This window comes from Rattus norvegicus, chromosome 18, assembly GCF_036323735.1.
Source record: "Rattus norvegicus strain BN/NHsdMcwi chromosome 18, GRCr8, whole genome shotgun sequence".
NCBI lineage: Eukaryota > Metazoa > Chordata > Mammalia > Rodentia > Muridae > Rattus > Rattus norvegicus.
In genome coordinates this window covers 70531831-70559720 of record NC_086036.1, presented here as the reverse complement: position 1 = coordinate 70559720, position 27890 = coordinate 70531831, and the positions used below count along the sequence as shown (strand labels likewise).

At 48.3% G+C, this 27890-nt stretch overlaps 1 protein-coding gene and 1 long non-coding RNA gene across 21 annotated transcripts in view; one reads left to right on the top strand and one right to left on the bottom strand.

Moving 5' to 3' along the window:
* Positions 1–27890, bottom strand: part of Myo5b (myosin Vb) — a 300202-nt gene that overhangs the window by 54198 nt on the left and 218114 nt on the right. For 16 of the 17 annotated variants that reach the window (XM_063277100.1, NM_017083.2, XM_063277099.1 and 13 more), the window contains 7 exons: positions 26197–26352; positions 25440–25537; positions 20185–20271; positions 7647–7761; positions 4857–5068; positions 2442–2598; positions 1534–1773 (listed from right to left, as the gene is read on the bottom strand). In XM_063277100.1, coding sequence (XP_063133170.1) covers positions 1534–1773; positions 2442–2598; positions 4857–5068; positions 7647–7761; positions 20185–20271; positions 25440–25537; positions 26197–26352 — 1065 coding nt within the window. Of the gene's footprint in view, positions 1–1533; positions 1774–2441; positions 2599–4856; positions 5069–7646; positions 7762–15355; positions 15539–20184; positions 20272–25439; positions 25538–26196; positions 26353–27890 lie in introns of those variants that run through there. The other variant, XM_039096576.2, reaches the window with a different exon arrangement.
* Positions 15322–24228, top strand: LOC120098279 (uncharacterized). Of its 4 annotated transcripts, XR_005496436.2 has the most exons (5): positions 15322–15875; positions 16651–16729; positions 20153–20308; positions 21695–21910; positions 22646–24228. It is a non-coding gene; the product is annotated as an uncharacterized LOC120098279 (long non-coding RNA). The 4 variants fall into 4 exon arrangements; XR_010059736.1 differs by having other exon boundaries at positions 20153–21910; XR_010059737.1 differs by having other exon boundaries at positions 16651–20318.

The following is a 27890-nucleotide window of genomic DNA, read 5'->3' as shown; positions in this document are numbered from 1 at the left end:
TCTAACACTCTATACCTGTGTGGCTTTGCCAAGATATTTGATGTCCCCAGCCCACCGTCCTTCAAAAATGACTCACGATGTCATGCGAGGATCATCTGTCGTGTGGATCATACCTGAGTGAACTTAAAACACCCACCACAGGCTTTGGGGTACTCAAAAAAAATCACAATGGTACATAATGGAAATGCAGACTAGTTGGGATCATAGGAGAATAGCTTTAAAAAGAAAATTAAAACCAAAATGACTTGTCTTTTTCCTGCTTTGAGGTTATGAGAAGCTTCAAAATCTCCCTGGTACTAGTATATTTTTTAAGGGTTTATTTATTTATGTATATGATCACACTGTCCTTGACACACCAGAAGAGGGCATCGGATTCAATTACAGATGGTTGTGAGCCACCATGTGGTTGCTGGGAATTGAACTCATGACCTTTGGAAGAGGAGCCAGTGCTCTTAACCAATGAGTCATCTTTCCAGCCCCTAATAATTTATTTTTTATAATACGGCATACAACATGGGCCATGGTCCCTCCTACCTGGAACCTAACAGAATATCTGACACAATCTGGCACCAAACAAAGGTCTTCTAGGGTATGGAGGAACAGACACTTGGACTGTCTGACTGGTGTGAACCTATTTCCAACTTGTATTCTACCCGAGTCTACAGGACCCCAAGGAAGCCAGTATCCTATGCTCGCCTCAGATCCTTTCACAGAACTCCACCCACAGTGGGCTTCAGCAGTGACACATCGCTCATCTAGCTGGTTAATGTGTGAGGTAGCCAGTGCAGACAGAGGTAAGAGCTTAAACAATGCAATACCAATGTCATACCAGATAGGACAGCAACGTTTACCTCATGGGAAACCGTCATAAACAAAGAGGGGAACACAATGTGGGTACACAGGAAGCCTTATTAAGCACCAGCTATTGCTGTAGCTATACCATGAAGCCTCTGGAGGGGGCAGGGCCATGGGTCTCTTATTCTTACTGCTCCATTAAAAATACCATGAGGTTGGTGGCTCAGAACAGTGTAAAAGCTACTGTTTTACAGCTCTGGAAGGAACTTCTAAAAGTGGCCAGCAGGGCTGTGGCTGTTTAAAGACTCTAGGGGAGAGCCTACTACTGTTATCTGTAGCTCTTAAAGGTGGCCTGAATACTGGAGCATGTGTGGTTCTGCATTCTGCTACTTAATTCTGTCTGCAGCTTTCTCTCATGAGCACGCTATGATCTCATGGGGTTCACCTGGACAGCCCAAGGCCATCTTCCCATCCAGATATCCCTAACTTATACACTCTTGCAAAAGCTTCTTCTGGTGTGTGAGGGAGCACATTTACAGGTCCTGAAAGGCTAGGACCTGGTAACTTTGTTGGAGAGTGACACTATTCTGTGTACTACGGTCAATAACTATTCTGACTGGGCAGTGCCCTTGGGGTATCTGGATCCTGCAGCTCCTTCAGAAAGCTTGGGGTCCTTCTCAAGCATGTCTCCATATCACCCAGGCTTCACCAGCTGTGTAGGAAACTTCCGCCACTGACCTGGTCATCAATCTTCCGCTGCAGCTGGACAACTTTGTTCTCCATGCCCACGTTGAGGCGTTTCAGATGCTCTGCAGAACGGGCCTCGATCTTGAGGGCCTTCAGTGCCTGCCTGGCCTTGAGCCTCCGGAAGGCACACTGGATGACAATGGCTGCATCCCGCTGCCGCTGAAAATGTCTCCGTGCCATCCAGCCCCGGGCGTACTTCTGGATGATGGTGGCTTTGTGCTCCGTGAGGACCTGGTGAAGACAAGTATGGCTTCTGTAACTACCCAGGGTTTAAAAGCTGGCCTGGCCTTGGGGTTAGGAGATCGACATTATGTGGCCTATAACATCTGAGGACTTGACTGGAAGTCTTAGCTGCTAGGTTCTGTAGACCATGGGTACACAGGGGAGTGGATCCAAACTCTTGTTTCTACTCTTATTTACTAATAGGTGCGGTTTGAATAGGAATGGCCCCCATAGGCTCATGTGTACGAATGCTTGCTTGGCTCGGAGTGGCACTATTAGGGGGTGTGGCCTTGTTAGAGGAAGTGTGTCACTGTGGGGGCGGGCTTTGAGGTCTCTTTATGCCCAGGCTATGCCCAGCATAGCACACAGTCCCCTTATTCTACCTGCAGATCAAGATGTAGAACTTTGGGCTCCTCTAACACCATGCCTGCCTACATGCCACCGTGCTTTCCACCATGATGATAATGGACTGAACCCCTGAAACTGTAAGCCAGTCCCAGTGAAATGTTTTCCTTTGAAAGAGTTGCCTCAGTCACGGTATCTCTTCAGAGCAGTGAAACACTGAGACAGAAGGAGCCATAGTCTAAGGAGCTTAAGGTTTTGGGAAGCCTAACAGGCAGCGGCCCTGGGGCAGGGGAGCTGGAAGGTGACGTGAGATGGTCACCGCAGCTACTCACCTGGCGGTAGCTTCTGCGTACACACATGGCCCTCGTGTAGGACTGGATGATGACCGCAGCCCTGCGGACCCTGCAGTAGGCTCGGCGGGCCTTCAGCATGCGGTACTGCTTCTGGAACACTATGGCCGCCCGGGTTCTCCTCAAGTGCTCAGTCAGTCTGGAGTGGTGGGGAAGGAGCACAGGTGGCCTCAGGAGAAGGGAGCTGGTCTGTTAAGCTAGTGACAGAATGAGCCCTGCTTCCCTCTGTGGCCCTAGTTGGACCCCCCTACCCCCAATCCACTGGACTGACTCATGTCACCTTTCCCATATGCACCACTGCCTTGAGTGCTTGACACCTGGGCTCAGAACAAGTCAGGTCAGTTTTCCCCACATGTTCTGATGGGTCTGTCTGCCAGGGTCTGCCTCAGACTGGTTCTGACCTCACACCAGACTGTTCTCTGTATCAGGCACTCTCTGACAGTACCCGTAGCATCTCCTGTTCTTTGGTTAAAATTTTATGTGTTCCATCCCCACAGGATGGCCTTGTCGGGCATCGATGGGGGGAGAGGCCCTTGGTCTTGTCAAGGCTTGATGCCCCAGTGTAGGGGAATGTCAGGGCAGGGAGATGGGGAGTGGGGGTGGGTGGGTATATGAACACCCTCATAGAAGCAGGGGGTGGGGTGGGATAGTGGGTTTCTGGAGGGGGAAACCTGGAAATGGGATAACACTTAAAATGTAAATAAAAATGCAATTAAAGAAAAAGAATTTTATGTGCATTGGTGTTTTGCCTGCATGTATGTCCTGTGAGGGTGTCAAAAGCCTTGAAACTGGAGTTATAGACAGCTATGAGCTGCCATGTAGGTGTTGGGAATGGAATCTGGGTCCCTCCGAAAGAGAAGCCAGTGGTCTTAACTGCTGAGCCATCTCTGTAGCCTAGCCAGTATTTTTTATTCTTAAGGGATCACATTGCTGTTTGTCCCTCAGAGATCCTTCAAACACCCTGCTAGTTCAGGACCTGGCGGTGCTGGAACAGAGCAAGTGTTTGCTGGACCAAAAGAGAAAAAACAAAAACAAAAACAAAAAGTTTCCCCAGGCCAGCAATGAGCCCTTGCAGTTTTCTTATTTCCCACAAACTTTGCAATCTCTCACTTCTCCACCCACCTCAGTAAGCGAGAACCAGAGGATTACTTCCTACCCTTCTCACCAAGAATGCCAGCTGGTGGAGAGGACCCAAGAAATCACTTAGCACAGCCCTGGGAAAGGAAGTATCCCCCAGTGCCAGCCGGTATCCACGTGCTGAGGTTCAGGCTGCCCTAGTCTATCTGTCTGTCCTTTCCTCACACAAGGCCTTGTCCGGTGGATCACATGCTCCCTGATGTAGTTGCCCACTCGCCACCAGGACAGTAGCCCAAGATGGTGGCCTCTCCAGTGAGGGGCAGGTGCTGATGAAGGAATTCACGGCAGGGATTGTGAGGAACCACTCAGAGTTGATCCCACTGTCCTCTCATCCTGTGTTGGAGCTTGTCTCAACAGTACAGAGGTGACACAGCATGAGCCATCTCTCTGGCTGTGTGTGAGTAAGCAGCCTGGGGCGAGGAAGCCCATGGGCAAGGACAGCACCTCTATCTCTACCATGCAAAAGAAGCCTATACTGGACTTAGGGCCTGTGTGCCTCTCTGGTGGAGGTGGGGTTGAGCAGCCACCTGAGAAACCCACTCTGAGCCACAAGAGCCATATGTAATTTCCGTCATTTCTCCAAGGACGGGAGAGAGCCCTGCCCGTGAGGCAGGCAGGGTTTCAACCTGAAAAGCCATGGAAACACCTACAAGGAGGGGACATCTTACGCACGCCTCAGTGGAGATGGCCTCTGCCACCCTACCATTCGCCAGCCAAGAGCCATCAGTTGGGCAGTGTGTGGTGACAGTCGCTCCCTTTGTGTGGCACTGGGTAGGGAAGAGAGCCTGGCTGGCTCTATTGCATGGTAGCTGCTATGGCGGAATGAGGTGTATCCTTTCTCTATGGTCCTGGTGCAGAGTAATTCATAGAAGGGCTTCCCTGTACCTGTCCAGCACCAACTGGAAATCAAGCGACTTTGAGATTTCAGTGTAAATGATGAGATTACATGCGCATTAACTAGACTCATGTCTTTCTTCCTGAAAGACATTCTTTTACTCTGGGGTTCAGGTAAAGAAGAGATGGTTGATTTGTACCCAAACCAGACACAGAATGTACTAGGTTTAGTGCTGGGGGACTGGGGATAGATTGGGGTATCGGGAGACGTCAGATCTGCACCCTGAAACAACAAGGGCACTGCAGGGATGTACGCAGCCACTAGGACCAATTTAAGAAGCGGATAGGTCCAGGGGGAAGCACTGTGATTCAGATAACGAGGCCTCCCCTTCCTTTTGACTCCAGATGTACCCCACCATGGCTCACCTGCGGGCTAAGTATCCTCGGCAGAATCTCTGCAGGGTTAGCGTAGCTGCTCTCAGCCTCCGGTACTTCACTCTCTGCAGCCAGCCCCTGACCGTCTTTTGGATCATGATGGTGGCCTCCCGGAACTTGTCTGCCCGAAGCTTCTCCAGGTAGGCCACCTGACCTGCCCGGAAGAAGATCTTGGTGCGGCCAAACTGGAACTTGTCTGGATCCTTTACAAGATTGGGAGGGAGACTGGCTGGTTAGTGAACTGTGCACAGAGCGCTACTCTTTCCTTCCAAGGCAGAACTACTCGCCAGATTCCGTGTATCCCCTCTGCCCCCTGTCTGGTGGATATACCTAGGTTCTCGATATTCATAAAGCAGACCTGAATCTTCATATTGAGACAAACGCGAACCCAGGATGGGGCCACTAAAAAGATACCTGTCGCCAAGATTCCAACACCATGGGGAGGGCAGATAGAAAAGTGAACAGAAGACTTTGTCTTAAGGAGTGGGGAGGATTAGCAAAAAAAAAAAAAACAAAAAAACCAAAAAAAAAACCAAATAAACGATATTCAAAAAGGATGTTCTAGGCCAGTGGTTCTCACCCTTCCCAATGCTGCAACCCTTCAATACAGCTCCTCATGTTGTGGGGACCACTGGCCATAAAATTATTTTGCACCTATTTCAAAACTGCAATTTTGCTACTGTTAAGAACCGTAATGCAAATATCAGATGTGCAGGATATCTGATGTGTGACCCTGAAAGGGGACACGGCCCACAGGTTGAGAACCACTGGTTTAGGCAGTTATGTCTATGCAGGTGGACAAAGGTCTATGTGAACCAGAAGAGGGAGACAGCTATTGAAGGTGAGGACAGAGAATTCTAGCAGAGCAGGGCATAGCGCATGCCACTGTTCTGTGGTTCCAAGAATCAGGAGGGCGTTACACACAGGGAATTGAAGGTGGGTATGGGAAGGAACTCGCCACCAAAGGCTTTGTGGGCTGTGGTATGAAATGGGGGTGGTAGCCATGGGCTCAGGGCCTTTGTGGAAGCAATGACTTGTCCTAGTCAATTGACAGTTGGCAATTACTTAAATGATCACAGAAATATACATATAATTGTAAACTGCAACTAATATTCAAATAAAACTCCACTATGAACTTTCCCCCCTAAACATATAATCACTGTCTTAACCATAAGATTAGAATTAGTTGCCCTTCCTTGTGCTCGCCCCAGTAAGGAGGCATGACCCAGCAGGGTACTTGTGGACAAGCTTGGAAGAGTAAACCATCGATGGCTGAGACTCCTTTGCAAACAACTGTCATCTAAGCACAGGTGCTGGCATGAAGGCCATAGGTAGGAAGGAGTAAGTTCTGTCATACATCATGGTGGCTGGTTTTTGTCAGCTTGACACAAACCGGAGTTATGTTGGAAAGAGGAACCTTGGTTGAGAAAATGCAGGCAAGTCTGTGGGGCATTTTATACTTTCCCCCCTGGACATTCCTGACTAGAAGTAGCCTAATGAAGTATCTACCAACGGACAGCCTATTCCCACAGAAAGGGACTGGTAAGTCCTGTTGCTCTCCAAGTCTCCTCTGACCACTCTATTCCTAAGTATACAGAACACTCCGGTGAGCGAAGGACCAGGCATGTGGTCTTCGAGGTTAACCCATGGCTCAGCCAAAATCCTACTCAGTGAGGATGTTGATTCTGGAAGACGTGGCCTAAGGAATGGGGGAAAATGGGGAAGAAATGCAGTATCTCTAGGAGGTCTTAATCGAAGCAGAAATGAGCCATCTGTCTCCGGGAGTGAGAGCTGTGAACAGCAGCCCTAACCAATCACCTCACATAAGTAGGCACTGACTACCCGTGAAACCCTAATCAATTTACGGCCACTTCTTGTACCTCGCTTTCCTTGTCTGTGGATGGAAGAAGGTCCTGCTAGTTACCAGGGTGAACTATGACCCTGGACCAAGTGAAAGGCAGTCAGGCAGTCATGGAAACTACTCATAGGGTTGGGGAATATATACCATGAGGCCAGCCCTCACATCAACAAAGAAGAAACTCCCAGTGCCGGATAGTAACTGAACTCAGCTGAGCGTGGACACATTTTCCTAACCCAGGAAAAATGAGGTGCAGAAACATGATGGATGGACCACAACAAAACCATGGCTAACCAGAGTCCCATCAACCGAGCACAGCCTTCGTCCAACTACACTACCACTTCAAAACGCTGTCCCAGCCGGTTAGTGTGCAAAAACATGTTTAATTTTTGTCGCTTCTGAAAGATGTCTTCCATGGCTTAACATTTTATGGAAGCAGGGATCATTACACTCTGCTGTATCTCTGGAACTCTTAGGAAATACTGAAATATTCAAGGGTTTGCCCCTCACAGTTCTGGCTTTATAATTTTTCCAGCCTCAAAATGAGATCTTTTTGGTTGTTTCATTTAAAACACTTTGTCAAAGGCCCGAGAATATCTGTTGCTTTATTTATAACAAGCCGAGGCTGGCTACGGATCGGACCTCCACTCAGTACATCAGCTCTGAGAGGCCAGAGATGCTGGGATAGACAGCAGCAGTTGCTTCCTTACACACCCTAGTGACCTGTGCTCCCTGTGTTCTGAGATGTGGATAGGGAAGGGGTGCTCTGGGTAGGGAAGGGGACTCTTTAATCCCAGTCTCTTGTAAGAAATCGCTCAACTTCTTTAGTAGTTTTGCGGGGATAAAGACAGAGCTGTAGGTAGCCTCCATCCCCACCTCCACCATTGGGGCTTTCGGTCCATGGCCTCCTATGGCTACATCACCTTGATGAGACTCTCCAGGACAGACTTGCAGATATTCTTCTTGTCGGTGGTGTTGGCAAGCTCTCTCTTCTTCATCAACACCCGATACCGGTTGAAGAAGTCATGGTAGGTCCACCTGGAGGAAAAGCCAAGGTGGATCAGGTGACCTCGGATGCAGGCTCACAGAGTCAAGGCTGTTGTGCAAAGTCATCATTGTGGGAGCGTCAGAGCAGTCTCAGGGGAGTTCTGTCCTTTCCATACCCTACTAGGAACTCCAGCGGGCCAGGATTCCCCAAGTCGGGCTGGGTAAATTGTGTTTGGAGGCGTCTTGCAGAGAGCCAGGGTCTCCATCTTTGTTTTCACACCCGTGGAGCCCTCTCTTCCCCTGCCACCACTGAAGAAGCTGGGCACCATCCCTAGACACAGCTTTGCTCCTGTGGTTTGTTTTTTTGTCTTTAACTCAATGATCTTTGCAAACACATTTCTAAATGCCAAAGAGAATGACAGTGTCTCCCTCGTGACCTCTTAGATCACCGCTCTTAATTAGGAAGAGAGAAAAACAGGTTGTCTTAGACATTTTCCACCCTAGACTCCCTTTCACTAGATACTCTTTTACTGACCCCAAGGACATGGACATGTGAAATAGGTTCACAAACCAAACATTTACTGACAACGAATCATAGAGAAATATGGTGTGCCCACAGATACAATGGCGGCATGTCAATGAGATTGGGCCTGTTCTACCAAAGGGAACATATGCCTAGCACTGGAAATCTGGCCAAGAACCAAGGGTCGGGGTGCTCATAGGCTCCAGAGGTGAACCTATCGCTGTTAATCTGCTAAATGGGCACAGCATGAAGCTGCCATATTAACTCCCACATCCAGTTACAGGATTGCTACCCATGGCTTAAGAGGCCATGGTGGTGTTTTCTCTTTTTATTATTTTTCTCTTAATTAGGGTAACTTAATCTTCCTGTGAAGATGTCCCCCATCCCCACATAACTGAAGAAACTTCTAACCCACTGCCCACACAGGGTAGAGTTCTTGACTATGCTTTGGTAGTCTTTAGAGGGCCTGTGCCTTACCCCTGGCATCTGAGACTGGCTTTATATAATCAACAGTATCCTCCACAGGACTGCTCTTCCTCAGGAGAGAGCTGCCTTGGCTCACATCCATCACAACTGCACCTCCCGATTCGGACATGCTCATGACGTCCTCATGCAGTGGCAGCATCAATGTGTGACGCCATCCAAGGTAGCTCGGAGGTACAGCCCACCCCCGTCTCTCTAAGGCCAGTGCAGAGTGAGGCTGGCCCGTCCCTTCAGAGACATCTGGAAGGCTTGCACACCAGTCGGTAGGGACAGGCTGCTAGAACTTTGTTCATTTATCTTTAGGTAGGACACTGAGATGAGTCAGCTGCTATGTCCTCTCATTGGTGGCCTTGCCTAGGGACTGTCTAGCTACTTCAGACCAACCTCTTCAGGTGCTAGTGGGGAGTGAGGCAGACTGTGCCCCTTTCCTTGGGCCTCAGAGAGTCCTTTAGAAGCTTCAGAGAAAGGAAGGCTATGGGGTTCCAGGAACCCTTAATGTAGGAGGCCTATTGCACTCAAAGTGTCCCCCTCAGCCTTGAAGGGAAACACTGATGTAAGCCGAAATAGCAAAAGGACACTTCTCTTTATCTGCATTTCTCACTCTGCGACGTAGTTGGCTAAAGACAGTTCTTTTCCTTTTTGAAAAAGAATTTCATATACCCCAGGCTGGCCTCTAAGCTACCACGAAGCCAAGGATGACCCTGAGCTCTGAGTCTTCGTTGCCTTCACCTGCCCAATGCTGGATTCCAGGTGAGCACCATACACACAGCTCCAGTCCGTCCCTTTTTTAACGAGCAAAAGCTTTTGAGATGTCATAGAATATAAATTTATTCTTCTATGATTTTTTTATGTGTTCGATATTTTGTCTGCATGTATGTCTGTATGCCACATATGTGTCTGGTGCCTGCAGAGGCAGAAAGAGGGCATTGGATCCTCCTGGGCCTAGAGTTATGAATGGTTGTGGGATGCCATGTGAATGGTAAAAATCAATCTTGGGCCCTCTGGAAGAGTAGCCAGTGCTCTTAGACACTGAGTCATGTCTTCAGGCCCAAATTTACCCCCTTAAAGTATACAGTTAAAATAACTTTTAGTGTGTTTGTCAAACGGTGAAGCTAGCCCCAGTATTCAATTCAATTCAATTCACCAAAAGAACTCTCATACCACAGAGTAGTTTTGCCAGACCCTGGTGTTGGTATTCTAAGCTCCACCCCCATAGCTACCTGGCAGCAGCCAGGTATGCTCCGCCCCAGTTGCCTAGCAACAGCCAGCTGTGCCTGACTATAAAGGGGGCTGCTTGCCCACTCATCTCCCTCTTGCTCTTTGTTCTCTGTTCTTGCCCCTTACCTCCTTCCCCCCACGTGCCCATGGTCGGCCTCCTCTCCTCCCTTCTACTCTTCTTCTCTCATTAAACCTCTTCACATGGAACCATGTTGGCTTGGTGTGTTCTGTCAGGTCACGGGCTGAGATTTAAATCCTAACCTGGAAATCACTAAGCTACTTTGTCTTTACATCTCTTGGTCTTTAACTGGCATGGACTCTCTTAAAGAGGGAAGGCATAGATTATCTAGAGCCCCTGAGGACCTGGTCTTGGGACTAGGAGAGGAGTCCCCATTCCCTTTGCAGTCCACTCACTAAACAGAAACGTTCCCACTGACCGGCTGCCATCTGTGACAGGTACCTTGCAGATGGAAACGGGTAAGGTTATTTTCCCAGATGAATGCAAACCAGATGTTCATTTAGTTTTGTAGCTAACCCTGTTAGGCACTTTCTGCCCTGGCCCCGCCCTCTGATACCTACACCTAGGGAAAGATGGGCTTGTCTCAGACCCTGGTGGAATAGTGCCTGTGAGAGAGTTTCCTGGAGTCTCTGTGTCCCTCCTCACCACTCCCCACCACCGACACATGCATCTCGGGGTTTGGTGTGTGCTTTCCCTCAGACGCTTCCCCCTGACTGTCTCCCTTGACTCCTGAAGGGCACCTCTCACACTCTGCAGCGTAGTTATTTGTGTACTTTCTTGTCCCTGTGAGCTTGAGGTCTGCTGGGAAATAATTAAGACAGCATTTAGCCGAGCTGAAATCCTTAAATGTTTCTAATTTGAAAACCTCTTAACTGCTGACAGAACCACAGCTCAAGGAAGCTATGAGGGTGGGGAGATGTGACTGCGAAGATATCAAATCCAGTTCGGAATGAGCTCAGAGCACAGGAACAGAGAAGCTTGGCTCCGACCTTGCACATCACTGGGACTAAGGCTGGCTGGATGTCTTATCTCCTTTGCCTACAAAAACAGCCACCCATCTCACTAGGCTACCTGGGCTTTTGTGGCCAGTGAGTCATCAGAAGAGTGCTGGGAGAGCATCCAATTGTGTTCCTTCCCACCCAAGGCAACCATTCTCTCTTTTTTCTTTTCTTTTTATACTTGCAAACATGTTTTGATTATATCTGTTAGATTACATCTGTTTGGAACATCTGCACAAGGAAAGGATGCGTAGTGAAGTTGGGAAAGGAACGGGGGTGCCGAGAGGAGTCCCTGGAAGGAACTCGTCCCCCAGGAGACAGCCTAAGGGAAGTGAGTCTGCTCTTAGGTCTTGGCATCAGAAAGCCTACAGTAACATTATTGACCAGAGTCCACAATCAACACGGGTTCTCCTCTCCATGGACCTGTATGTGCCTAGAGAGAAAACCCTCACAGAAAAGTCTCCTGGCCGGAAACGGGGAAAGCTGCAGAGTGAAAATAGAAAGAGCACTTGATTCTTTTTATCAAAGGAAAATTCAACAGGACATACTTGTACATGTGTTCAATGTAACCGTGTTGATGTAGAGGAAGCCACCTCGGTAAGACCACAGACCAGCCTAGCTTTTGCTTTGTAGACTCTGTCCTCCATGTTCCCGAGTCTATCCTGGGTCCCAAAGCTGAGACACCTGTCTGTTAGCACACGGATGTCCTCTTCTGCTGGTCTCCAGCCTTCTTTAACCATTGTTTCCCTCAGACACTTCAATCCCCTCACCTCCAAACCTATTAGTGTGGTGTCTTTAAAACCAGTTGCTTATTTCAGTTGAGTAGTTTTTACTGGCCGTTTACATGGCTAGACCCTCCCGGTTAAACCTTTTCAACCAGTGTCTCTTAAAGGGGGGGTGCTAAGGGCTTAGGATATTAATTCTTCGGTGTAGAAGAATCCCAGTACAACACAGTATACTGCAACTTTGGGTCATCAACACTCCCTCATTCACTGAGACCCAGTACAACAACAAAAGGCTCTCAGTATTTGTAAGAACATTTGCTATAGAATATACAATAGTTTTAGTTCAGAAGGCCTTAACAAGTACTCATGGCTGTCATCTACACAGTGTGGACCCATCCTTGTCAAGTGACCCTGAGACATTTTCCCTCACTCATTATGCTGCGAAGCATCCATTCTATCTATCTTAGTAGCTGAAGAAAAACACTAAAACGATGCCAGCTCCTGACAGCGCTTTATGGTGCCCCAGCCACTCTGGACGTGGACTTCTCCAGTTCCTTAGCCCTGACTTCCTCCCTGGATTTCAACTCATATGCTCCCTGGATTTCAACTCATATGCTAAGTGCCTAGCAGACATTCTAGACGTCAGTATCATGCTTCCATTTCAGAAATGGCCACCTTCACCTGCACTCTGGCCTGGCCAAATAGTCATAGTTGGGTGTGTGGAATGAGCCCAGGGCTGTGACTGCTTCTGGGCTGGGCAAACATTCTTCAGAGCCTTTAGTCTGAGAAAATGTCTTCACTGAATGAGTCCCCCAGGCTTGAGACTTCGAGGGAGGGTACAGCTGCTGTGAATGGCACAGACAACACAGGTGTCGGAGGTGTTGTTTTGACTGACCAAGTTTCTATCAGGAGTCTCACGCTGGATTTAACTGTCACTCTGTGAGGCCATTCGGCAGAAGAATGCCCTGTAAGGTCATGAGTAACCTGGGGTGAGCAGCTGAGGTGGGCTGGCCACAGGTGCACAACTTTGTGTCTCGGGGATATCAGTTTGGTTATATAAACCCAGAGACTGCCTCCTGAGTAACAACTCTGTATGATGTGCTAAGTCAAGCTCTATGATATCCGAACACAAAGAAATTGCCCCAAAGACGCCACGGTCCATAGTCCCAAGGGTCCCTTAGAAAATGGTGGAGAATCCTTTAGGGCTTTTGCAGGGCAGGGTTAGAAGGGTAACCTATGCTTTTAGCTACTACAAGGGCAGACACATCCTTAACTGTTTACATCTGGGAGGACTTAATCACGCTTTTTCTGGGATTTGTTTCCTCATCCATAAAATATAAGTGACGCTGCCCATCTTGCCCATCTCAAGAGTAGTCATGACCTGCTCAGGAAATGGTGCCGGGACAACAGTGCATCCTTATACAAACAATGCCCTGGATCCCCTAACTCATAGCACACAGATGTTAAATCAGTATGGTTTACCTAAAGCTGTGAAACACGTAGAACAAAAACCTCGACACAATCCTTTGAACAACGATTTCTCAGCTATGCTTTCTAAAGCACAGAGAGCCAGAGAATGAAAAACAGATAAGCTCGGCTTCAATAAAGTTGGACGTCTTTGCATTTAAAAGAATGTGATCGGGGCTGGGGATTTAGCTCAGTGGTAGAGCGCTTGCCTAGCAAGCACAAGGCCCTGGGTTCGGTCCCCAGCTCCGAAAAAAAGAAAAAAAAAAAAAGAATGTGATCAAGAAAATATAAAGACTAGTCATGGGATTGGAACCAATATTTGCATACGGCTGGTAATGGTCTTTAAAACAAAAAATCCCTCTTGTTACTCAACAGCAGGCAACCAGCCCAATTTAAAAATGCACGAATGACTGGGCCACACATTTCTCCAGAGAATTCACACACATGACCTAAAACCTATGAGAGGAGACTTAACACCAGGCACCCTGGGAAACACAAATCTAAATGACAGTGAGGTACCACTAAACATCCCCCATATAGCTGTGATAGAAAACATACAAATACATTTTGATGACCGCGTGTGGATAAGGGATACCTTGCCTACGGTTGGCGACTGTAAAACTTTAACCGCTCTGGAGACAGTACGACAGGTTCAAAGGGTTAAACAGAGTTACCGTGAGATGCAGTAACCCCACTGACAGCTATACAATGAATAAAAATGAAGATAAGTGTCTTGCACATAAACACGTCCATGGCAAAGCGTGTGGCACACATCTGCAATCCCAGCACTTAAGAGGCAGAGATAAGAGGACTGCAAGTCCATGGCCAACCTGGGCTCTCCAGAGTGCAGCCCTGTCTGAAAACAAAACAAAAGAGCACGCACAGACATGTTCACAGCATCATTTATGCTTTTTAGAAAGTAACAACCTAGGGGCTGGAGAGAGGGCTCAGTGGTTAAGAGTACACGCTGCAGTTCCGAGGGTCCTGAGTTCAATTCCCAGTACCCACACAGCAGCACACAACTGTCTCATCTCATTTTCTGGTATGCAGATGTACATAGTACCTGTGCACATTACACAAACAAACAAACAAACAAATAAATAAAGTGAAACTCGACAGTGGAGAAGGTCGTACAACCTGAATGCTATGAAAACCACTGAAACCCTTGAGGACAAAGTTGGTAGCATATGGATTATGTGAGTGGCCTTCATGAGTGACACATGTCCTCGTTCTGCACTAATGTCCCCAAAGGAGTCCCCTTGCAAAAGCTGCTTCTGTATGTTCACTGTCTGATAGGTGAACCTCCATTCTCCTCTACCACTTACTAGAACCTCGGGATTCCCAGGGAGCACAGGCTTAGCCTCAGTGTGGTCTCAAACTTGCTTCAGTTGCGCTAAAGGTACAGGGGGAGACAATTCCTCGTTGTTCTCTCTTAGCCTGTGCTAAAGCACAAACCAAGGAGACCCCAGGAAAACCCAGGCAGGTCCAGTGTGGCCTGGATGGCTGGATGGTTGGGGTGTACCCAGTCAACATGTACCTCCACAGTAATGGTTGTCTGGCGGGAGGGTTTTAAAAAAAATAATAGAAATCAATGAGAAGCCAGACATGGTGGTACATGTTAATATACCAGTACTCAGTAACCTGAGGCAGGAGGATTGTCAACTTGAGGTCAGCCTTGTCTACCCAGCAAGATCCTGTCTCAAAAAAAAAATCATGAACTGAGTGTATATAGTATATATGCAAAGCCCTAAGAGTAGCTAAAACCCCCAAACCCCCACCACCACCACCAAAATACATCAAGAGGAATAGTCTTAAATCATTGAGAAATCTTGTCAAACTGCAAATGCTCAGGGTTCAGTCCCAGAATCTGACTTCACAGGTCTGAAGAGGGTACTGGCTTCTTAGTTTGTGAGTGAGTCTTCCTGACTGGGATGTGCAGGCCTGAGTCGGCACTCCTGGGTCAGACTCCAATCTATGGAGGGGGAGACAAAGCTCCTACAGCAGGAGACAAGAAACCGCATCGTTCCAGCCTAAATTCTGCAAAGGCAGGGACCATACATCCGCTGCAGAATCAGATATGATAAGCTAGGAAGGGAGGAGGCTGTTGCCATGGCATCCATTTAATTCTGTGATTCCAAACCACTCTCCCCCACATGGGTTGGGTGAGGTAAAGTTGGGAAAGCAGGAAGCCTTTTCTGCAAACACCACTCACTGTACACATTCCTGTAGGCTCAGCCCTTGGAAGGCTGAGGCACTAGTTGGAGCCCAGCTTTGGCTCTGAATTGAGTCCAAGGCCAGTCTGGGCTGCCAAGTGAGACCCTGTTTTAAGATAAAAAGTAGTACTGTGCTTTCAAGAGTAGGATGAGAACTAAGTTCATCCGGAGCCCTCTCATTGCCTCACAGTTCTTTCAGTTACAAAGTTGCAGGAGAGCCTAGGGACCGTTAACCGTCAGCCCGGAGGACCAGGGAAGCCGGTGCTGCCTGGAAGCTGCTCTCCCAGACAGCCCATTCATCATCTTTCCTTCCGTTCTTTACAATGAACATATTTCTTAGCTACTGCACAGTGTTTCAAATTGAATGATACATTTTCATTATAGGCCAGCCTCCCAGAGAGCTGTAATTCTTAGGGCAGATAAAAGCAGACAGGTACCCAGAAGCCTGTGGGAGAGCAGGAGAAAGCTGTTGCTGAGAATTGCTGCTGCTGGCTGACCGTGCCACGCCTGTCTTCACGGGTTAGATTTGGGACATTTGGGAGTGCTGATTATGTCTTCATATCAAATAGGAGAAAGAATTCATCCTAAGGTGTTGGGTGGGCTGGATGGAGAGCTATCTGAAAGGCTTGAACCTTTGGGAAGCAATTCCATGGAAGAGTTGTCAGAGATCTCTGTAATCCTGGACTGTGTCGTGAGCGCTTGTGTGTGTGTGTGTGTGTGTGTGTGTGTGTGTGTGTGTGTGTGTGTGTGTGTGTTTTAAATAACATAGGAAGGTGTTATAAGCTGGAGTTTCCTGAATCATAGGGGCCCATTGACAGAGTCTTGGGTAATACTCTGCACATGTGTACAGTTACTTGACAGCAAATGCAAGGGGAACCACTCCCCTGTGTGTTTTCTTAGCATCTGGGGAGGTGAATCCCAAGCTGCTCAAGTCCCCGTGGTCCCGTGAAGGTCTCCCCATGTCAGGTCAACAGAATGGCTGCTCGGATGGCATATTAAATGTTGGAGCTTGGTACTGACAAGAGGATGAAAGGGAGTAGAGTTCACAGGCAACAGAGTAGGTGATGCAACTCCATGTCCATACTCACCCAAGTACGACCTAACATTTCCAATGGTAGGGTCAGAAGGCAACCTCTCTTGGACAACCCTCTAGCAAAATGTGTTCGGGCAACAAACGCAGTTAGGACACAGGAAGCACGCGCTGGATCTAAGCCTATGCATTTAAGCCACAGCCTTCTGCAGTATTTCCTACAGTACCAGAAACACACCCTCCTTTCTTCCCTGTACTTTCTAGAATACCTGTAGAGACGCTTGCAATCACCTGCTGGGAAGAGGTCGGAGATAAATAGGACATGGGAAAAGATGTCTACCAGGTACGACTCTGAAAAGCCAGCAAACTGTGGTCAACCCTGCTGGTGGCTACTTGCAGCCAGGAGGGCGGGACAGTAGATGCCACTTCGATATGGAGCTACAGTCTCAGCATGCATGGATTTTCTTTGCTGCCTGGGTGAGGCGTAGGGCACACCCAGAATACGAGCCTGCTATGACTGGCTGACTAGCAGTTGTAAGAAGGCACCAAGTTGGCCGAGAAGTACTCTAATTCCAGTACCATTAGTGGAGTGACAGCTCCTGCTGCCTCCTACCGCTCTGAATCCCTGCCCTTCAAGGACCAGCTCAAGTCTCACTCCTCTGAGAGGCCACAGCTACTCCCACACTCACACTACATCTTGCATCTATGTGTGGATTGTTCCCTGAACTGCCCCAAGCTTGTGTCTTCTAGCTTTGGGCTCTTGGTTGGTTGGAGTGTCCATATAGGTCTGAATGCTCCACAGAGAGGTATGCAGAGGACTGGTGGGAGAGGAAGATTCCAGGAAAAGCAAGAGTCTACTCTCATTCTACATAAACCTCTCATGAGAGCACGGAAGTAAATCTGCCTTCCTTCCACCTTTGACTGCACTGTGCTGTGACGGCAAAGCCTGTAGGATCGCAGGGCAAAGCTGTGTAGGAGTTCCAGAACGCTTACTTGAGGGCACACACTCACAAGGATTTCATAAAAAGAAGATGGAAATTTCTCTCCTGCTCTCTCCGGCATTTATGTCCATACAGAGTGGCTGTATGTTTGTCTGAAGTATGAGGCTTGAATATCACTGCTGAGCAATAGCACAGTACAAGCAGAAAGTTATTGATTCTAGAACAAACTCAATCACGTCCTGGAGACTCAGCAGCCCACGTCCTTCTGTGGGCCTCACTGTGAAACACGTTAGATTACAGCATGTCTTTTCTACCCACAACACAGAGATGTGGTCATGCCATAACAGAGAGGTGGTCATGGCACAATATCCTTTCTTCCACAAACTGTCCTAGTGAAATTCAAACCTAAAGTTTTTCAAGAACGATCTGGTCACACATTCAACCCACAAGCTTGTCACTAACGGGTCACAGCACACAATTCTGAGAACCAACAGACTAACTATGGCTACACTAAGGATGCTTTTCATTAAGTTATGTGACCTGGGAGCCCATTAGGGCCAGGAGAGCAGTGGCCCTAAAAATGTAGCTTAGGGGCGCCCTAGTTTGGGAACACCCTCAGGCCCTCTCCTCCATATTTCTAGCTGAAGGAAGCCATCAGATCTGAACACAGGACCTGTGACAGGCACTGAAAGGCAGCAGAGGTAACGAGAACACAATGGCCAATGCCAGGTCCGAGTCCTACAAAAGGCAATGCCAGATACTGCAAGAACATGTGTGTGTGTGTGTGTGTGTGTGTGTGTGTGTGTGTGTGTGTGTGTGTGTGTGGAGAGAGAGAGAGAGAGAGAGAGAGAGAGAGAGAGAGAGAGAGAGAAGCAAGTGGCATCTGTAACTACTTCTATTCAGACCTTTAGGTAGAAACATGAGACAGGGTCCCAGGACACTACCTCTTGCTTTTCAAGGGAAGCTGTGGTTGAAAAGCCTTTTGAACAGCTCCAGCAATTACCCTGAACAATGCCTAAACCATCTTGGCCTTGAGACGCAGCCTGGTGCTGCAGATTAGTGACCATTCTCACACTTTCCAGGTCAAGTGCGAATCCCCAATTCTATCAGCAATTTCCCTTCCAGACTGGACGTGTGGGAATTGTTTACGGTTAAGCTGTTTATGGACGATTAACCTCAGTATATAAAACTGGTCTCTCCACTCCGGGGAAAGTTCCAGGTGCAGAGAGGGAGGCCTGCGTTCCCCCTGCGCTGGTTGCTTTTACCTCTAAAGAGAGCGATCTCAGAGCAGTGAATCCTGACAGGCAGGCCGCAGGGCTGCACGTACTCTACTCAGTCCTAGGTGACAGGGGTGGCATTTGGTTTCCATATTGTTTTTAGTGTACACTGTGACTTTGGGAGAGCCAGTGCAGTAACCACCCCCATTTTAGGCAAGTGCCCAGAGGAGAGCCACAATCTTTGTGTGGCTTCTTCAGGCTGTAGTGTAGTTCTGTGGGCTATCCATGACAAAGGTCAGATCACGAGATGTGTATTTTGTTTGTGTATGTGTGTGTGTGTGTATGTGTATATACATATGTGTGTACATGTGAGGGCTGGAGGTCAACACCGGTGTCTTTCACGATTGCTTTCCCCACTTTAGCTTTTATTTCAGTTAGAGACAGGGTCTGTGAACCAGGGCCTCACCAAATGGCCAGAGTGGCCATTGAGCTCCAGATATCAGCCTCTCTCTAGTCCCCCCAACCCCGCCTCCCTGGCCCCAAGCAGTATTTCCCATGCTGGGCGTCTGAACTCAGGTCATCACATATCTCCCCAGTCGCCATGACAGTTTGAAAGAAGTTGTATCTTCTGTAGTAGATTTGACTTCATGTTGAAAGTTGAAGAGGTCCAACAGTAGGTAAGGAGATGGGATCATGATAGGAAAACACATAAAGGCTAGCTATTCGTCCTCCCAAAGGAAATTCTACCTCATGCTACATACAGCACAGAACCTTAATGATATAATGTTAAGCAAAATAAACCAGTCACAAAGAGGACAGATACTGCGTAATTCCACATAGGTGAAGTGTCTAGAGCTGACCAATTAAAATAGAAAGGGTGGCTGTGGGGACCCGTGGGCAGGGATGGGAGTACTGTATGGTTTACTACCTGAAAGTTTCTGTGTCAGGAGCTTGGTTCCAGAATGGCAGTGCTGGGAGGTAGTGAAGTAAGGCAGGCAGGGATGAAGGCAATGATGGGGATGCTTTAGGCCAAGTGGGCTTGCATTTGGGGCATTGAGGGACCCCAGCTACACTTCCACTTCTTGTTGGTCTGTGTTCTTACTTCTTCCTACATAACCTTGGGCTAACTGTGACCCACAGAAGGCATTTTGAGAAGACAGTCTGCACAGACCGTTTTGTTCATCAGGTATTTTGTCCCAGTAAGGACAGATGGGACTAAGACGGCCAGTCATCTTGAATGGGTAGAGTGCTTTGGTTTTGTAAGATTAAACCAGTTCCTGATCTAGCTCTTAGGAGTGGGTATAAACATCTGAATATACTCGAAGTAGCAAATATTACGTTATCATATTTTACTATAACATAATTGGGGGGAAAGATGAGGGATAAGGTTAATAACTCAGCTAGCCCGTCACCCAGATAGATGCTAATTTGAAATGCTCCCCCCAAAGCATGTTCCCATTTTCTCTGCGTTTTCAGGCCAAGTTGAAATTTTGACTTCTGTCAACATCCTGTTTGGGTCTTCGGGGCTTAAGAGCTTTTGTTAGGGTCTGTCTCAGACTGACAGCACCTACCATAGCTCATGGGGCTCTACCCTTGGTTGCCCTGCAGCAGCCTGAGGAAGGCACAGCTGGCGACGTTACCTGGACGGGTAGCCTGCCGCGCTGATCCGAATGGTCTCCAACACGCCGCAGGCTCTGAGCTGCTGCACAGCTCTCTTTGGGTCGAAGCTGCAAAGTGAAAAACAGCATGAAGCAGTGCTGGGAGGTGAGAGGAGGTGAGAGGATGAGAGAGGATGAGGAGGATGGAAAGCGCTCCTCTCCTGCAGCATTGGAGACACCTGTTGCCCCCACACTGCAGATGGCCACACACCAGGTCAGGGTAAAGCACAGAGCGAAGAGCGGACCATTTCAGCCACCGCAGGTCTCACGACTGTGCACACTCTTAATCCCACTCTTTTGCCCATTTGCCTACCAGGGTCCTGCCCCACCTTCCCAGCCTCATTCCTGTCTATTCTCCAGAGCTTGCCCTGAGCAATTCCTTCCACACAGACTTCCTAATAGCCTGCGTGTGGTGCAATGGAGAGCAGAGGAGAGGACAGGGCTCGGGGGCAGTATTCCGTAAGGCATGCTGTAAGAGTCTGTAGGTGAAGGTGTTGTCGGGAAACCCGGGGAAAAGCTAGCAGGAGATTAGCATGATCAGAAATCCTGTTAGGAACCAAACTGACCTAGAATTAGTCACTTTTCTGTATCTGTTGGACTACTGTCCCACCCGGAGAAGTGCTGAGGAACGTACATGCCCTTTCTTCCTGACTGACTGACTGACTGACTGACTGGCTCACTGAAGCCAGTGGCCATGCTTCTTTTGTTCCTTGCATTCTAGAGATGATTCTAGTCTGAGGACGCACGAGGCTCACAGCCTGGGCTCCTGGAGAACACAGTGGTCTTGGTGGAAACCTAGGAGAGGCTGTAGGCAGCTGTCTTGTCCTGGGAGATGAAGAGAGGTGGGAGATACTCAACTTGAGGACCTGCATAAGCCCCCAGGACAAACCCCTGTGTCCTCTGCATCACTCTCCCTGACAACCCACGAGTGCTCTTATGGCTGCACGGCCCACCTGGATTCTGAACTCCAATGATGGAGCTGGCCTAGAGATAGCCGCCCTCAGCCAGTCTCTGTGAGCCAGACTTTCTACTCCTCTTTGTGTGAGCTGCCCTTGGCATTCCCACATCACTCTCTCATGTTCGCCACACAAGCCTCCCTCCGGAGTCATCAAACCGTGGCATCCGACAAATGGTACCTCTGGCTTGCCTACCTTCACCGTGCATTTCCTAGGGACTGGGGACTATAAGCTATTGCAGTGTGTCAGGCATGCTCTGACCCAAGGCAGACCCGAGGTGTGAGAATCCCTGCACACTCCTTCAGGCCTGTTCTTGTTTCTTCCTCCTACATCCCGCATACAGCTTGCACTACCCCCTATTTTCTGTTGCACCCCAAACCTGGCTTCTCCGAATTCTATTCCTGCTCACTCCAGCTCTACATGAGAGAGGGCCTTAGGTCACTAAGGACATTCTGTGCACGAGGGACAATGCAGCACTGAATTTTACATGGTCTTGATCAGAATGGTTACTTGATAACTTAATTTCCTCTTGTAAGGGCTGAAGCTCGGCAGTAAGAGGCTGAGAAGACAAAGGAAATGTGGAGCACCTCGCTGGAACCCTTTCCCTGTCACCTGAGGTGGTTTCGTCCTCTTTGATATGAAGCACTGTTCTGGGATGCCAGCAGGTCTCACAAGAAGCCTGTCTGATTTAATGGCCACTCATGGTCCTGGGAAGGCCTTCAGGGTACAGGCTCTGTTTTCCTCACCTCTAAGTAAGTCAATAAGAAGGAATACTCCCAAGTTTTCAGAAAGCGTTAGAGAAATGTGGGGCTTTTGTCTCAGGGCTCTGTATCCAACCACCTCAACCATGGCTATCACCCAGAACTCACAGATGTCTGCCTGCCTCTGCCTCTCAAGTGCTAGGCTCAATGGTGTGAGTCTCTGCACCCAGCCCCTCCCTTCCTTTTGAAAATGGGCCACTCTTTTTCTTAGCAGATCACATCTTTAGCACTCTTGTCTCATCCTGTAGCAAGCCTTTCAACAATTATGTACCCAGCTCCGGGACTGGGCAGTGTGGTGGCCTGAGCATGGCTTACTGAGTGAGTGTCCCAAGGCAGCATCATGGAATGCTGGGAGAACAGGCTGCAGGTGGGGGTAGTCTCCTCTTGGGCCATACACACTATGCCTGGAGCACCAGAAAATAATTCTTCTTGAGCCTTGTTGGCTCAGGCTGGCCTAGAATTGAAGATCCTTCTACCGTATGTACCACTACATGGCCTGAGGCAAACGATTCTTAGCTTAGCCTTACCCTCTCCTTTTCTGATGAATTCAGCAAATACACCCTTATCCACTCTTTCCCACCCCGGACACCACCAGCAGCATCCTCCCTGTGGCCCCTGTGTGGAGGAGCTGTGTGACCCCAGCTCCCCGCTAACAGCATAGCACGTCACATATCACGCATCAGGCTAGACATGACCTCTTGTCCCCTTTCCCTTCCTTACTTTTAGTGGGTGTGGAGAACATCTGCCCAAGCATAACTACGATAGTCACAGATGGAGACTTTCAAGAGAAAAGCACAGAGACCGGACAAACAAGATACAGTGTCCTCTCTCCTTGTCCAGGCACCGAGGAAGCCCAGATTGTTCAGTGTTCTCATCTCATGTCTGCACCAGTGGAAACTCCATGGGCCGCACTATGAAGTGACAAGGAATGGAAAACCAGCCTTCTAATGAAGCCAGGCTTAGATCTGGAGGACAGCCAACAGATAACTGGGTATTAAGAAAAAATTCAAAAACCCAATTAGGTATAGGTTTAAGCCGTTGAAAATCAGATTTACACTTTGCTGGGAGAGACAGCAGAGCCTGGAGTTGCCTGGCTGCAGAGGGAGGAGCCCAGGGCTGCAGCACCTGGCCGTGCTTCTCCAGTGGCTTCCCTTCCCACTCTATCAGCCTTGCATGGGCTCTATGCTTTCAACCACTTCCTCAGGCTCCACAACATTCCTACAGTCAGCCAAAGACTCTGAGACCAGTTCGTCAGCAAGCTTCACCTCTACCAAGGAAGTCCAGATCAACACTTACCCCAGCCACTTCAGGGGAGAGGAGGGTCGCTTCATCACTTCCTTGCCTTTCTGTCTCCACAGGATTTTCCCCAAGTGAATTCTCTCATTCTACTTGGTGGGTTCCCAGGGATTGAACACCGGCCATCAGGCTTGGGTTACGTGCTTTTACTAGCTGAGACATCTTGACATCCCTATGCTCATACTATGTCTACAGAACTGTTGATGGTCAACTTTTGGGGCAGTGTCATTTATATGTGACATACAGCTCCTTAAGCAGGGCCGGGGGTGGCAGCATAGCTTAAAGCCATCCCACCTGTCATAGACAAGCATCTAATGAAGAAGAAATAAGCCAGATGTTTCTTGACTAAAAGTAAAGAGAAAATACTTTTATATGAGAAGTGCTATCAGAAATATACAGGACAGGGCTCTTAATGGGGCTATTCTGCTCCCTAAGGAGCACTTGGTAATGTGTAAAAATGTGGGTTGTCACACTGATGGAGATGCTATTAGCATGTGGCAGATAGAGGACAGTGATGCTTCTAACCATGCTATAATGTGCAGGGCAATCTTCTATAGCAAAATACTGCCTGACCCACATGTGGACAGTCCTAAGGGCGAGACACTGGGGTGTAGCAGACTTGCTTCTAGGATACTATCAATAGTTTATGTCAACACACACACACACACACACACACACACACACACACACACACACACATAGTTATATATACATGTAGGTGGAGGCCAGAAAAATCAACCTTGAGAGTGTCTGTCTTTCCTCAGGTACCACCCACACTGTCTTTTAAGGTAGAGTCTTTTAGTTGGCATGAGGCTTGCTGACCAGGCTACCAGGCTGGCCAAGGAGCCCTGAGATCTGCCTGTCTCACATCTCCAGTGCTGGGGATACAAACACCCACCATGATGCATGGCTTTTTGATGTGGTTCTGGGCGTTGGACTCACACTTGCAGGGCAAATACTTTATTGGCCGTGTTATTTCCCAGTTTATAATAAAGTAACAACATATTTCAACCATATAAATTGTTTCCTTTTCACTGGTAATTCTCAATTATTACCTCCTTGTATTTTTTTCTAAATCAATGTATTGTAAAGTCATAATTAACCTGACAAAGACAGTGAAAGATACGCGTGGAACCAACTAACTCTGGACTACAATTCGGGCTCTCTCTTGATGTCTCTGTCTCTCTGTGTCTGTCTCTCTGTGTCTCTGTCTCTCTGTCTCTGTCTCTCTGTCTCTGTGTCTCTGTCTCTGTGTCTCTCTGTCTCTGTCTCTCTGTCTCTGTCTCTCTGTCTCTGTCTCTCTGTGTCTCTGTGTCTCTGTCTCTGTGTCTCTGTCTCTGTGTCTCTGTCTCTGTGTCTCTGTCTCTGTGTCTCTGTCTCTGTCTCTCTGTCTCTGTCTCTCTGTCTCTCTGTCTCTGTCTCTCTGTCTCTGTCTCTCTGTCTCTGTCTCTCTGTCTCTGTCTCTCTGTCTCTGTCTCTCTGTCTCTCTCTCTTTCTCTCTTTCTCTGTCTCTCTCTCTGTCTCTCTCTCTGTCTCTCTCTCTGTCTCTCTGTCTCTCTGTCTCTCTCTCTGTCTCTCTGTCTCTCTTTCTCATTCCATCTTATTCCCATTCTTTCTCTCCCCCCTTTCTCATTCTACTCCCCTCACCCTCGGCTGTGTGTGCGTGTGCGTGCGTGTGTGCGCGTGCGTGTGTGTGTGGCAGGGAATGCTAGGCCTTGCAGAATCCCTGACATCCGCTGAGAACCAGTCTGATGAATGAACCAATGGGACCACAGTTGGCTGGAACAGGAAGCAAGTGCTACCTCTCACTTCTCCCAGGACTTGGGTGCTGTCTTGTCCACCAGGCAAAACAGCAAGGTTGATTTTCTGGCCTCTGCATGCACAGCACATGGATCTATGCACATACGACTATTCATATATGTCACCGTATGTGCTGAGATAAACTACTGATTCACTACATCCCTCCTCCCATTCTTACTTCCAGTGTCTGCCTCATCCTTAGCACTACTCACACGCTAGCAGATACAGTGCAGAGGATTGTATGCCTCAGAAGGGTGGAGGAAGAAACGTGGGTAAGCAAGCAGCAAGCTCAGAGAAGGCTGTGTTCAGCCACAGCCCACTTGGAAGTGACTGACAGGACAGTATATGACTCTGCAGAGCCCAGAGCCTCCGGGTCCAAAGCCGGAGGAGGAGGCCTCTGTGGCTCCACCCAGCTGGCACTTACTGGAAGGGGAGCTTTTCGTCGTTGGGCTTGATGCATCGAACGTAGTGTGGCGTTGTGGCATTCAGAGTCTCCATAAGCAGGTTTAGGGAAGTGCGGAACTGAAGGGCAGAACCAGACCTCAGTTATTTTTAATATCCCGTTGAGTGCACAGTGAAGAAACACTAACACACTGGTGACTACTTTGCTAGTGGTGACATCAGAAATCACTGTTATTACTACGATCAATTCAGAAAGACGGGGAAGGAAAGACATTCAGTGACCAGGGTTAGATTCTAGCTGACGGTCCTAGCTTGCTATGAATAAAATAGAGTCCTTCCATAGTAGGGCTCTTCAAAGTAAACAGAGGGAAGCTACTCCATAGCGTGCCTAAGTCCCATTGTTAGGAGAATCGGTGAGATGAACTGTGAGTGCTAGGAGATGGGAGATCTACCTGCTGTGTGCTAGTAGCCTGCTATCCCTGAGTGTGGGGAATGAAGTTGTAACGTCTGCACCTAAACATCCCAGAAACGATGAGATTTGCATGAGATGTCCCAAACTAGCAAATCCACAGGAATTAAAGCAGGTGGGACTACCAAGTCCTTCTCTTTGGAGACAGACTGGAAACCAAGCACTTTAGTTTAGATGTCCCTGGGCTTATCCCTCCTCCCCCCACTATCTGAACACCTTTACTGGGGCCCTGCCTCTAGCCCCCTTTTCTTCTGTGAGTCCCCTCCAACAGCCCTGCTGCACATGCCACAGTCCCAGGACTAGAACTGACCTGGTAGCCCACGGATTTCTTGTGCTCCTTGTTGGGGGCCTTCATGAGGGGTCTGGAAGAACGAACATTGATCTTTGAAGATGACCGACTCTTAGCTGTGTTGGTGGCAGGAACAGAGTCCTTGTCATCACGGAACAAATCAGCCACTAGTGGAAACTAGACAGAGCCACAGCAAGAAAGGTGTAAAGGGTAATATCTTTTATAGCTTAATGTTGTTAATATTCTTCCGAAACAGTATACAGGGTTATCAAACATTCATCTACAAAGACAGGTATAGTTTCGGTTCCTTGGAGTGTACTAGGAGGCAGAGATGAACAGTCACAGAACTATGTCTACAGGTGATTATTTTCTAACTTTTTGGGGATCTTGTAAGGTTATTTGGCTCCCTTGAGTCCTGGGTTTTCCATCAGTACAGTGGGGTAAGACTGCATCTAGTACCCAAGCTAGATAGAAGGACTCTGTTAGTGGGTCTCTGAGTTAGTGTGATGGTGTGTTGATGGCACGGACAGCTTGCCCATCAGGGCTCTCAGGCTGATGAGGACACATCTGCCCTTGTTCCCTGAGCAAATCAGGGCTGGACTAGCGCTATGAGGTCTCCAATCCACCCCTGACAGTGCAGAGGAAAAGGAGTCTGGATGGCTCCGTTGTCAACCTCGGTACCCTGAATCTTAACAGGAAAAAAGAGCAAAGGAGAGCGTGTGCCTCAGACTCCAGGTTCCTCTGAGCCATTCTGCACTCTCTTCCTTCAGAGTCCACTTACATGCTTGAGTCTCCTCCCCTACCATGTCTGGATGCCCCAGGCGAGCATGTCTGATCCTATCACTTCCTAGAAGGTGCATGTGGTATAGCCATTGCGCTGCTCTCTCTGCTCTTCCTGGTGTTAAGCATCACCTTCCTATCCCACCCTTCTGCCTTTGTTCACTGTGCTCATCTTAACTCAAATATCCCCCTTCAATCCCTCTGTAAGCCTTAAAGCCTAACTCTCCAGGATCAGCCCTGAGTCCCGTGTACTCTTTCCCAATATGCTGTACCCACTCCTCATCTACATCCCACAGACCCTGTCTACAGCTCAAAGAAGCCATCTTGCCCTGTGATGGGCCCAGAGCCCTGCTCTTGCTAAGCCCACTGTGTCCTCCCTGCTCCCAACACAGAGATAAGGGCAATATGACATTTCCCAGGTAATCACACAGAAGATGCTGACCACTAAGACATTGCCTAAGTTTATTACTCAGTTATACATGCAAACCAGCAAAAACTGTGAAAATGCAGGTAGATATACCATGTTTCATTTCATATAGGGTTCTAGAAAAAAGACCACAAAAGTAGAAGGGGCCGTTTAGGAAAAGGAAGGGAATGGGGTAAGGGGATAAGTGAAAGTAATTGGAGCAAACACAAAGTCCATTATACATGCGTATGAAAGGTCACAATGGGGGGCTAGAGAGATGGCTCAGCGGTTAAGAGCACTGACTGCTCTTCCAGGGGTCCTGAGTCCAATTCCCAGCAACCACATGGTGGCTCACAACCATCTGTAATGGGATCCGATGCCCTTTGCAGGTGTGTTTGAAGAGAGTGACAGTGTACTCATATAAAAATAAATCTTAAAAAAAAGAGGAAAGGTCACAATGAAATAGATTATTTTGTAGAATTCATAACCTCATGACAAAGGGATGCCACAAAGGTCCAGATGTTCAGTG